The sequence below is a fragment of the Epinephelus fuscoguttatus genome, linkage group LG24 (assembly GCF_011397635.1).
Source record: "Epinephelus fuscoguttatus linkage group LG24, E.fuscoguttatus.final_Chr_v1".
NCBI lineage: Eukaryota > Metazoa > Chordata > Actinopteri > Perciformes > Serranidae > Epinephelus > Epinephelus fuscoguttatus.
In genome coordinates, this window is record NC_064775.1 from 765,156 (window position 1) to 777,689 (window position 12,534).

The window sequence follows — 12,534 nt, forward strand, 5'->3', positions numbered from 1 at the left end:
GATTATTGGAGGCAGGAGAGCTGATGGAAAAGAGTTGGCCGGTGTAACATCAGTCAACACAGCAGCAGAGTTTGAGGACTTTAAATCGAACTGGTCGTCACAGAGTCAAACTTTGGAGTCAGGACTTCCTCCAAGCTCGTAAAACACATGAAACACATGAAAGGATGTTTCATGTTCACGTCGTCTCAAACAGGTTTGATGTGGAACATCTGTGAGATTCCTTCAGATGAAGGTGGCTCTGTTGTTTCATGTTTCATCACACGGCAGGTCAAACTGTCTCCGTCATCACTAACAGATCTGTTTCCTTTTATTTTTGGACGAAGTCTGAAGACGGCGGCGTCTCAAACTCACAAAGTGTCGTATGATGTGAAATTGCGCTGCTTGCTTCATTCACGCCGCTTAATTTACGTATTTCATGTCATTTTCGTGGCGTCCATCGCACAGTCCTGCGGGACTTTGCATCTAATCACGTCTTAATATTGATGTATATGTAACTCATGTGTGAATTGTTCTATTCACGCCCAGTGTGAATGCAACTCACGAGTTATTTTCCACTAATTGTTTACAAATTAGAAAATTAAGATTTTGTTTTTGGTAATCATAACAAACAAATCACGAGCTCAATTTCTTGAATTTGCAACAATCAGATCTTTAACCGTACGATTGTTTCCTGTTATCACAAGTTCTTTACTAGTTAATTATGCAGATATAAATATCTGATCAACTTCTAATCACGATATTATGACGTGATATCCTCTCACCCGTCCTCCAGACACTCGTTCATGATGTTCCCCTCGTACGGCGTCTTCAGGTAGTTCCCCCAGGACAACAGCACCGCCGTCGGGCTGACGGAGCCGATCACCAGGTGGAGCGGCTTCTCCAGGTTCACCTTCCCTGTGCACACAGGTGAGGACAGCGTGAGACATCAGGCTACGTATGAAACCACAAACAGGAAGTGGTCAGTGTACCTGTACAGTGTTTCTTCACGTCGTTGGCGGGGATCGGCTGGACGGCCACCAGGTACTTGGGCTCAGCGTCTGGAACAGAACATAGTTTGTTTTGAGTTCATCTTCAGGGTGAATTCATGAGGTTGATCAGAAGAACAGAAGAGACGCACAGCAGAGAAAATTATATCTGATCTTTAATCTCACTTTGATGGTTTAAAGTCGACACCACAAATTAAATCCCCGGGTTTGTGTCTTTGAGCTCTGAACAAAAACTGTTTGTTATGTTTCATTACCAGGTGGGACTCGACAGAAAGCTTCGGATCAGATTGTTCACCTTTATGCTTCCTGTTTCCTGTCGTCACTCACTGAATGTTTGTTGTTGTTTTGGAGTGTTTATTTGTTTGTTGTCCCGTCACGGGCCGGTCTTCAGTCTAAACTTCAGGGCTGAAACTGAACCTGAGCTCTTTACCCTGAAAACGAACTCATTCATTCACCTCGTGCTCTTCAAAGCTTCGTACGCTGACAGGTGGAAACATGCCCCGCCCCCCTCTGCTGACCTCATCCATCACCTGTAAACACCTGAGCTCACCTGAGGTCAGGAACAGAAGCTGTTTGTCTCAGATAATCCTGAATCCTCAGCTGCTGTTTGTCCTGAAGGTCAGGAGGGTTCAACGCCGCCAACGGGCGCTTTGTTCCAGCGTGTCCTTCAGCTGCAGTTTGAGTTTGTCTCTTTAAACCTCATCTACTGTGAGGGCTTCACTTTCCTCCCGTCCAGAGTTTTGTCCTGTTCTCATTTTTTTGTATCAATTATTCTGATCTTTTTTTTATGTGACTTTTTATTTATTTTTTGTTATCATTTCAAACTGGTTTTTATTTGATATAAAAACATTTTTGTTCATTTCAACTTTTCTTTTCTTTGAAAGCAGAAGAACAGATAATTTTGGGAGAACGCCGTCTTGTAACAGAGGAACATGAGAAGCAGAGGAAATTGAATTATTGAGTCTCATGTGGCTAAAAACCAAAAACCCAGTCAGATTTAAAGAGTCAACACTGCGGTCGTCCTCCTCTCCCAGCTGCTGATGGATGGATCGCTACTGAGGGCTTTTAACCAGGAAGGTAAACACCACACGAACACCGCAGGACCGCCCACACGCTTTCTCTGACAGGTGACCTCGGGGCAGAAAGAGCAGCCACAGATGAGAAATGGAAATGAAACGCCTCCCAGTCGAGCTCAAATTTCCTCCCAAACTAAACTGTGTGTATCATTTATCTTCTGACTTTCACTGACTCACAGAAAGTAAACGGAAGAGCAGCGTGTCAGATTTCCAATGCAGCACTTGAACACACCGTACGGTGCCAAAACAACAACACGATGGAAACTCAACATTTGACTTATTGAAATAAAATATCAGTCGATGTTTGGGTGAGGAAAAACATCCAAAATACAAAAAAATAAAGGTCATTTGGGTAAAGGTGACCTGTCCACCAAACCTCAGCCACATTTTGGATGATATTAAGCATCATGAAAAGCTGATGTCCCCCCACTCTCATCACAAAAGGAAAAGATTTACCTCCAAAATCTGCAAAGTGCAAACAAATCAGCCTCCAGTGTTGAAGGACGACTTTCAGCAGGTTTGCTGTCAACCCCCTCTACTGATACGCTCCCTTAAACACATCACATGTCGAAGCTTTTCACGTTTTTTCTCCTCTGATGGGATAAAGATTGCTGGCTGGCCTTCAGAAACAGGATCAGAACCACCTGCTGCATCTCAAAGCTTCTCACGTTCTGGTTTTCCCCAAAGTATTTCTGCAGAAACTCAGCGCTTCCCACGAGTCTGATGGCTCAGCGTTCACATACACAGAAACTCAACTTGCGGTCCCACGACGACACAGAGGGCTTCAGAAATGAAAATCTTTCAGTAGGTCCTGCACAAACTGACGCTCGTGTTTATAAATCAGTCTATTATCTACTTAAAGAAATTGAGTGTAAAATACAGAAAACATCTGGTCCCAACATCTGCTGTTGGCAGTCCGACCCAAAAAATAAACCCTGACTGCAAAATGTTTCGGATGTGTTCGGTGGAGAGATGTTACTCAAGATCTGTCCACCAAACTCCAGCCACATTTTGGTCGATTTTAATTTCTTTAATCACGCAAAGTTTGTGTCTTCACCTTCTAGCCGGGCTTCTCACAGTTGTATAGATTACAGGTATGGAAGCTCAGAGGGGACTTTTCCCTAAAATGTATTGGACAAATTACCAGATTTAATAAAATATAATGAAACACTGAAACAAATATACAAACACATACATTTTGATAATATTAAAATTGAAAGATATGTCATCTCCAGGCTTCCATAGAGACCTGTCCCCATCCTCATCCCGTCTTACCCATCTCAGTCTCGTACGGTTGTCCGTTCTCAGGCAGCTGGATGAACTGTTTGGAGAACATGCTGCTGCCGTAACCCAGGATATAACCCTCCAGCTTCACGTCCGGACTCGGACGCACAAACTTCATCACGATGGTGTCGCCGGTAGCGTTGATCCGAACCTTCATGTTCTGACGCCGCACTGAGGAGGAGGAGAACATAAATAAAAACAATACAGATGAAGATAAGTCGTGTGAAACATTGGACCAACGTTAAAACACAGGAACAATATAAAAATGCTGTATCTGAAATATTGAAGGTTGTGTTTGTTACTTTGAGAAGAGAAAAGTTGCTGATCAGTAAATGTGTCCAGAGTCTGTATGTGTTCTCCGTCAGTCTCAAGGAACACTCCGTTCTGATGAACCACTCTTTGATTTCATTTCATGCTGACATGAATGTCTCATTCAGAAACCAAACCCCCCATATTACTTTTTATGATTTCCCTTGGGGCCCATGGACCAGCAGGTAATGAACATCGTCCTGACCTCTGAGTTCAAACCGAACGTCACGGTCGACTGTTAAACGAGTACAAAATGTTTCAGGAACTATAAACCTTTTTGTTTTTTCAGGACTCAGGAACAGAAAACCACCAGTTTAACTTTATTACCGAGAGACTTTAAAAAACTCAAAAGTTGCAACCTTTTATTCATCACTCAAAAAATCTGAAGTCACAAACATGAAAAATATTTTTCTCTGATGTCCATCCAGAGGTTCACTAAATAAAGAGCTGCTAACAGCTAATTCGGTTCATGGAAACTACCAAAGGCTTCCTGTTTACATCCACCAAAGCATCGTGGGAACCGTATTTATAAAACTTAGAGCATGACTACACCCAAACAGACTTTACACGAAACACAAAAATCTTTACTGAGATGTTCTGCTGTAGGTACAACTGATGTACGGAGCCCCAGAAGTCCCAAAAATCTTCATAACAGAGAGGTGTCTTTGATTTTTGTTTTACTTTTCTCGCTTATTGATTCAGGCAAACTGCATTTTTCACATGTTTTACTCAGACATTCTGCTGAAGTGACGTGAGATCATACAGGAGCCCAGAACTCCTGAAGAAGTCTTATATAGATGAACTCAGAACTTTAGGTACTGGATAATATCTGGTGCACAACATGTCAATGTTATAGAGTGGTTTTCCTCGCACATCTGCATCTGGAGGCTCCCAAGATGAGATCTATTTAAAAACGCTGTCCGCCTGTTAAACAAGGTGGCATGTCCCTTTAAGGGATGAATGAGTGAACTGTGTTGTTTTAGCTGATTAACGTCTCGTAGCGCCTCGAGCCGCCGCGCAGTCAAACAATCAGGTGTGATTACACAGCGGGGCCTCCTGCAGTCCACAGAGCTGTGTCATTACCCCATCCGTCTTCTTCACGTCCTCCTGTGGGATGTTTGTTCTGCGGATCAGTGTGAGAAAAGACACGCTGGACATGTGTAATCCTGCAGCTCATTCCTGGCAGCGGCCTGTCGGAGGATTTCCAGCAGCAGCTGATTGACTGGATCAAAGTCGCTCTCAACAACCCGCAGAAGGAAAAACTACTAAATCAAGTCTGAGTGTTGTTTCAGGCCGACAGCTGCAGGAGCTCCTCCGAGAGAGGACGACATGCACCTAACACTACTGCACATAACACACCAGAGTTCACACAAGATGACAAGAGCGAGTACCACTGAGTCACAGAAATACTACAAGTACTGCACTGTACTACAAAAAACTACAACCATCAAAGTGCCAAAAGTGTACAATACTTTGAAACAAAGCACCAAGAAGACAAAAGACGAAAGAAGTCACTGCTGTAATGGGACAAACAACCACAGTGCACAATAAAGTACCAAAAGAACCACAGCAAGTATCCAGGAGTACAACAGGAGTACTACAAGAAACTGCCACAGACCCCCATCTGTTCACAAAGGTTCTAAAAAACTACCACAAGTAACCACAATGGGTACAACAAAGCACCACAGAGTACCCAGGAATACCCACCAGTATTACATGAAGTTACTGCTACACTGCAAAAGTACCACAAACAACCATAGTGTACCATAAAGTACCAACACAACCACAGCAAGTATCCAAGAGTACAACGTGAGTACTACAAGAAACTGTTACAACAAAAAATGTGAAGTACTACAAAGAACTATCAAGTGTACATCAAAGTACTACAACAAAATGCCAAAGGCCCCCAGAAGTACCACAAATGATAATACTTTTACACAAAGTATCAAAAAGAAAACCAAGACTAAACAGAAGTACTACAAGAAACTACTGCTATGCAACAAAAGTACCACAAACAACCACAGTATTCAATAAAGTACCACAACGTACCAAAAGAACCACAGAAAATAACCAAGTGTACCTCATAGTACTACAAGAAACTGCCACACACCCCCATTTGTACCACAGAGTCCAAAAGTGACCACAATGGGTACATGAAAGTACCACAAAGCATTACAAGTAACACACAGTACCCAGAAAGTACCACCATGTACTATAGAGAACTTCAAAGTGTATAATATCTGAAACAAGTATACAGCAAAGTATCAAAAAGACGACCAAAAGGACACAAGAGTACTACAAGAAGTTACTGCTGCTGCAACAAAACTACCACAAACAACAGAAGTGTACAATAAAGTACCAACACAACCACAGCAAGTATCCAAGAGTACAACATGAGTACTACTACAAAACTGCCACAGATCCCCATCTGTTCCACCAGAAGTCCAAAAAACGACCAAAAGTACCACCATGTACTAGTACCATGTAAAGTATCACAAGGACGAAAGATGACACAAGTTACTGCTATAACAGTAGGACAAACAACAGAAGTGTACAACAGCAAGTATCCAAAAGTACAACATGAGTACTACTAGACAACAGTACCACAAGTACCACAATGTGAAGTACTACAGAGAACTAACAAGTGTACATCATCGTAGTACAAGACACTGCCACAGACCCCCAGAAGTACCACAGAGTATTAAAGGTATTATACACTTTGAAGTTCTCTATAGTACATTGTGGTACTTTCTGGGTTCTTTGTGTTACTTGTAATACTTTGTGGTACTTCTGATGGTCTGTTGCAGTTTCTTGTCGTACTTTGCAACTAGGTTCTTGTGACAAAGTATCAAAAAGTCGACCAAGACTTAACAGAAGTACAACCAGAAGTTACTGCTATGCAACAAAAGTACCACAAACAAAACGTACCCAGAAAGTACCACCATGTACTAGTACCATGGAAAGTATCACAAAGACGAAAGATGAAAGAAGTTACTGCTGTAACAGTAGGACAAACAACAGAAGTGTACAACAGCAAGTATCCAAGAGTACATCCTGAGTACTACTAGACACTGTACAGACCCCCAGAAGTACCACAAAGAGATATTCACCAGAGTAACAATGTGCACAACAAGGACATCAGAGTACACAGAGTCAAGTAGAAGTATTGTGAATTTATACATGAAACTAACACAAGACCCCGTCAGCTGTCTTATGGTATCGAAAAAACTACCACGAACATATTTATACACGTGTGTTGAAGAAGTGAAGAGTAGCACGTACTGACACGAAGAATCAGTGAGACGAGTTCTGAAGTGAACTCTGAAACAGAACAAAAACTGAATGGAGTTGGTTGAGTTTCTGCGTCGGTCTCAGCTACACTAACAAACTGTTTGATGTGTCAACTAATGAGCTGCTGCTGGTTTTACTGGTCTGGTTTACTGGTCTGGAGGGAAACATGGAGAAGAAACTCCAATGAAACTGTTGCAAAACACTCTTTAATTACTTGATGTATTTCTCTGATAATTTCACTTAATAAAGGGGATTTGGCGCCACCTGCAGGTCACATTTAACCCTTTACAGGCGGAATAAAAACAAGAATCTGAGTTCTCGGCCGTTGTTGTGGAAAAAAACAGGAACACCAAACTAAATCATAAAAAGCTTAAAGTGGATCTTTACAGCTGGGTGCGGATCATCTGAGCTGCAGTTTGGTGAGGAGGCGAGCAGCTGGACGAGTCCCTGCAGAAACACGAGTCGTTGCACGACTTGTGTGGACGAGAGGAAAAGATCGTCCCTAAACGTATCAGGGTGCCAGTGGAGTTAGGTTGGATCAGTCGCTCAGTGCTTCTCACTGTTCATTACATGTTTCGCTCACGCTGCAGTTTTGTCTCTCGTAAACTTCCATATAAAGAAACCCCCTCTGTGTGTGTGTGTGTGTGTGTGTGTGTGTGTGTGTGTGTGTGTGTGTTGTTTTTGGCAGTCTCCTGCCTGGTGAGGTAATCCTCTCCTCTGCGAGTCTTTAGACCACCGCACCGCTCTGAAGGAGGATTTCGTCGTCTTACATAACGTTAACAAACTCAATGAGGCAGAAAATCACAGGTTAGATCAGGAATTAGCCCCGCCCCCTCTCCACGGGAGAAACACACCTGTCTGCATGAGTCCTCACATCACACCAACATCACACCAACGTCACAACCTGCACTGAAAATGCACCAAAATGCATGAAAAGAAAACCTGCACAACAGTGACATGTGATCACTGTCCTGCAGCCTCAGCACCTGAACGCCTCGTTACACACAGGTACAGAGGAGAGAACATGCTAAGAACCCTCATTACTACCGCAGGGATGCAAAATGTCTACTAAGAGATGCAAAATGACCACTGAAAGACGTAAAACAACCATGAGGAGACACAAAATTATCTCAGAGAGGTGCAAAATTTCTACAAAAAGATGCAAAACGACCTCAAAGGGATGCAAAATTATCTCAGAGATGCAAAATGACCACGAAAAGACGCAAAGTTGTGTCAAAGAGAAGCAAAATTTCTACAAAAAATGATGCAAAATGACCACAGAGGGATGCAAGAAGAACACAAAAAGATGCAAATCAACCTCAATGATGAAAATGAACCACAAAGGGATGCAAAACAACCACAGAGAGGCAAAAAATGACCACAGAGGGATGCAAAATGAACACAAGGAGGTGCAAAATTTCTACAGAGAGATGCAAAACAACCATGAAAGGATGCAAAATGATCTCAAACAGATGCAAAACTTCTGCAAAAAATGCAAACAGGGATGAAGCAAAATGACCACTTAGGGATGCAAAAAGAGCACAAAGAGATGCAAAATGACCAGAGATGTGAAACAACCACTAACAGATGCAAAATTTCTACAGAGAGATGCAAAACAACCACAAAGGGATGCAAAATTATCTCGGTGAGACGCAAATTTTCTACAAAAAATGCAAAAAGAGATGAAGCAAAATGACCACTAAGGGATGCAAAACCACCACAAAGACATGCAAAATGATCAAAAACAGATGCAAACTTACTACAAAGGGATGCAAAATCACAACAGAGACACAAAGCGTCCACACAGAGACACACCTGTTTGCAGAGTTATTGCCTCACAGCAAACTGCTGTGGAACGTGCAAACATGAACGCACCAACACGCTGCAGGACAACATGCAGCTTCATCACTCAGCACCTGAACGCCTCGTGACACAGGTGCGGAGGATCCAGCACGCCGCAGCGCCGCAGAGATCAACATCATGACTGGTTCAGACAGAAGCACCTGAGAACCTGCGTCCTGTCCTCTTGTCCCTCTGTCGTCATGGACACCTTGATCCTGTCTCTGTCGCCACACTCTGCACCCTGCTGTGATCTGACCTCTTGGCTGGTGCCTGTCCCCCTGTCTGTCCCCCTGTCTGTCCACCTGTCTGTCCCCCTGTCTGTCCCCCTGTCTGTCCACCTGTCTGTCCCCCTGTCTGTCCCCCTGTCTGTCCACCTGTCTGTCCCCCTGTCTGTCCCCCTGTCTGTCCACCTGTCTGTCCCCCTGTCTGTCCCCCTGTCTGTCCCCCTGTCTCATCTGCTCAGTCTGAATCTGTCCACTCACCTCTGATCGTCTGTGCAGGGACGCCCTGGAGGACAAAGGTCCCTCCGAGCAGCAGCAGGAGAGCGATGCCTGCCATGACCTCTCAAAGCTCCAGGAGGACGATGATGAAGAGGAGGACGATGATGAAGAGGAGTGACCAGGAGCTGAACAACTTCACTGAGCGTGCTCAGTCTTAGGACTTATCAGCTGTGGAACGTTCTTGGAGTGGAGAGGAGGACCACAGAAACACCTCCATCTATAGGCTCTGCAGGGGGGCGTGGCCTGGACGACATCATCACCTTCCTCTCGTACTGTACGCTCCCTCCTCCTCCTCCTCCTCCTCCTCCTCCTCTTTCCCCTCTCTCTTTTCTTCTCTCTGAAACCTCAAACATGAGGTTTTTCTTTTCTCTCTGCTTTCTTCATCATGTACCGTCTCCTCTCCTCTCCTCTCCTCTCCTCCTCTCCTCCTCTCCTCTCCTCTCCTCCTCTCCTCTCTCCTCTCTCCTCCTCTCCTCCTCTCTCCTCTCCTCTCCTCCTCTCTCCTCCTCTCCTCCCCTCTCCTCTCCTCTCCTCCTCTCTCCTCCTCTCCCCTCCTCTCCTCTCCTCTCCTCTCCTCTCCTCTCCTTCTCTCTCCTCCTCTTTCCTCTCTCCTCTCCTCTCTCCTCTCTCCTCCCCTCTCCTCTCCTCTCACCCCTCCTCTCCTCTCTCCTCTCTCCTCTCATCTCCTCTCTCCCCACCTCTCCACTCTCATCTCTCCACTCTCCTCTCCTCTCCTCTCTCCTCTCCTCCTCTCCTCTCCTCTCTCCTCTCTCCTCTCCTCTCCTCTCTCCCCTCCTCTCCTCTCTCCTCTCTCCTCTCTCCTCTCCTCCCCTCTCCTCTCCTCTCTCCCCTCCTCTCCTCTCTCCTCTCTCCTCTCCTCTCCTCTCTCCCCTCCTCTCCTCTCTCCTCTCTCCTCTCTCCTCTCCTCCTCCCCTCCCCTCCTCTCCTCCTCTGTGTGTGTTGTTTCCAGTCCCTGTTGGCTCTGTGACGGTGTATAACTCCTGCCAGCAGAGCTGTGGAGGGAAACACAACCAGGACAAACTGAAAACAGCAGGAACATGAGGACAGACACACATCAGCTCAGTGATGCTCTCTGCTGTCCTTACTGTCCTCACTGTCCTCACTGTCCTTACTGTCCTCACTGTCCTCACTGTCCTTACTGTCCTCACTGTCCTCACTGTCCTCACTGTCCTCACTGTCCTCACTGTCCTTACTGTCCTCACTGTCCTTACTGTCCTCACTGTCCTCACTGTCCTTTAGAGTCTCACAGTCACCGTTAATGACATCACTGCTGCTCCCTTCAGGCTGCAAAACGTACAACAACAATACAGTGACCACAGAGAGTGTTTTGTGTCTCTTTGTGGTTGTTTTGTGTCTCTCTGAGGTTGTTTTGTGTCTCTCTGAGGTTGTTTTGTGTCTCTTCATAGCTGTTTAGGGTCTCTTTCTGGTTGTTTTGTGTCTCTGTGGTTGATTTGTGTCTCTTTGTAGCTGTTTGTGTCTCTTTGTGGTTGTTTTGTGTCTCTGTGGTTGTTTTGTGTCTCTTTGTAGTTGTGTGTGTCTCTTTGTAGCTGTTTTGGGTCTCTGTGGTTGATTTGTGTCTCTTTGTAGTTGTTTGTGTCTCCTTGTAGCTGTTTTGTGTCTTTGTGGTTGATTTGTGTCTCTTTGTAGTTGATTGTGTCTCTTTGTGGTTGTTTTGTGTCTCTGTGGTTGTTTTGTGTCTCTTTGTAGCTGTTTGTGTCTCTTTGTAGTTGTTTTGTGTCTCTTTGTAGCTCTTTGTGTCTCTTTGTGGTTGTTTTGTGTCTCTGTGGTTGTTTTGTGTCTCTTTGTAGCTGTTTGTGTCTCTTTATGGTGGTTTTGCGTCTCTTTGTTGTTGTTTTGCGTCTCGTTGTAGTTGTTTTGTGTCGCTTTGTGGTTGTCTTGTGTCTTTTAGTGGTTGCTTTGTGTCTCTGTCGTTGTTTTGTGTCTCTTTGTTGTTGATTTGCATCTCTTTGTAGTTGTTTTGTGTCTCTTTGTGGTTATTTTGTGTCTTTTAGTGGTTGCTTTGTGTCTCTGTGGTTGTTTTGTGTCTCTTTGTTGTTGATTTGTGTCTCTTTGTAGTTGTTTTGTGTCTCTTTGTGGCTGTTTTGTGTCTCTTTGTGGCTGTTTTGTGTCTCTTTGTAGTTGTTTTGTGTCTCTTTGTGGTTGTTTTGTGTCTTTCTGTGGTTGTTTTGTGTCTCTGTGGTTGATTTGTGTCTCTTTGTGGTTGTTTGTGTCTCTTTGTGATTGTTTTGTGTCTCTTTGTGGTTGTTTTGTGTCTCTTTGTGGCTGTTTTGTGTCTCTTTTTAGTTGTTTTGTGTCTCTTTGTGGCTGTTTTGTGTCTCTTTGTAGTTGTTTTGTGTCTCTTTGTGGTTGTTTTGTGTCTTTCTGTGGTTGCTTTGTGTCTCTGTGGTTGATTTGTGTCTCTTTGTGGTTGTTTGTGTCTCTTTGTGGTTGTTTTGTGTCTCTTTGTGATTGTTTTGTGTCTCTGTGGTTATTTTGTGTCTCTTTGTTGTTGTATTGCGTCTCTTTGTAGTTGTTTTGTGTCTCTGGTTGTTCTGTGTGTCTTTGTGGTTGTTTTGTGTCTCTTTGTAGTTGTTTGTGTCTCTTTGTAGCTGTTTTGTGTCTCCGTGGTTGATTTGTGTCTCTTTGTGGTTGTTTTGTGTCTCTTTGTAGTTGTTTGTGTCTCTTTGTAGCTGTTTTGTGTCTCCGTGGTTGATTTGTGTCTCTTTGTGGTGGTTTTGTGTCTCTTTGTGGTTGTTTTGTGTCTCTTTGTAGCTGTTTTGTGTCTCTGTGGTTGATTTGTGTCTCTTTGTAGTTGTTTGTGTCTCTTTGTGGTTGTTTTGTGTCTCTTTGTAGTTGTTTGTGTCTCTTTGTGGTGGTTTTGTGTCTCTTTGTGGTTGTTTTGTGTGTCTTTGTGGCTGATTTGTGTCTGTTTGTGGTTGTTTTGTGTGTCTTTGTGGTTGATTTGTGTCTCTTTGTGGTTGATTTGTGTCTCTTTGTAGTTGTTTTGTGTCTCTTTGTGGTTGTTTTGTGTCTCTTTGTAGGTGTTTCGTGTCTCTCTGCGGTCGTCTCCTGTCTTCCTGTCAGAACTCATATTAATAATAAAAGTTTGTTTGTTTTCAGAACCAGAATCAGCTGAGACTCAAACATTTGTGAGGAGGAGGACGATGAAGGTTTGGACTGACAGGAATGTAAATCAGCTGTGAACATGCGTTTGTGTGTGTGTGT

The 12,534-nt window shown here is 44.0% G+C and overlaps 1 protein-coding gene across 8 annotated transcripts in view; it reads right to left on the reverse strand.

Annotated features, from left to right (window-relative positions):
• Window positions 1-9,489, reverse strand: part of abi3bpb (ABI family, member 3 (NESH) binding protein b) — a 32,464-nt gene extending 22,975 nt beyond the window's left edge. For 5 of the 8 annotated variants that reach the window (XM_049570216.1, XM_049570215.1, XM_049570214.1 and 2 more), the window contains exons 1-4: window positions 9,271-9,488; window positions 3,338-3,517; window positions 969-1,037; window positions 762-894 (exon numbers count right to left, since the gene is read on the reverse strand). In XM_049570216.1, the coding sequence (XP_049426173.1) occupies window positions 762-894; window positions 969-1,037; window positions 3,338-3,517; window positions 9,271-9,346 (458 nt within the window). In that variant the 5' untranslated portion in view covers window positions 9,347-9,488. Of the gene's footprint in view, window positions 1-761; window positions 895-968; window positions 1,038-3,337; window positions 3,518-9,270 lie in introns of all 8 variants that reach the window. The other 3 variants (XM_049570210.1, XM_049570211.1, XM_049570209.1) reach the window with 1 other exon arrangement.
• Between the last annotated feature and the right edge of the window lie 3,045 nt (window positions 9,490-12,534).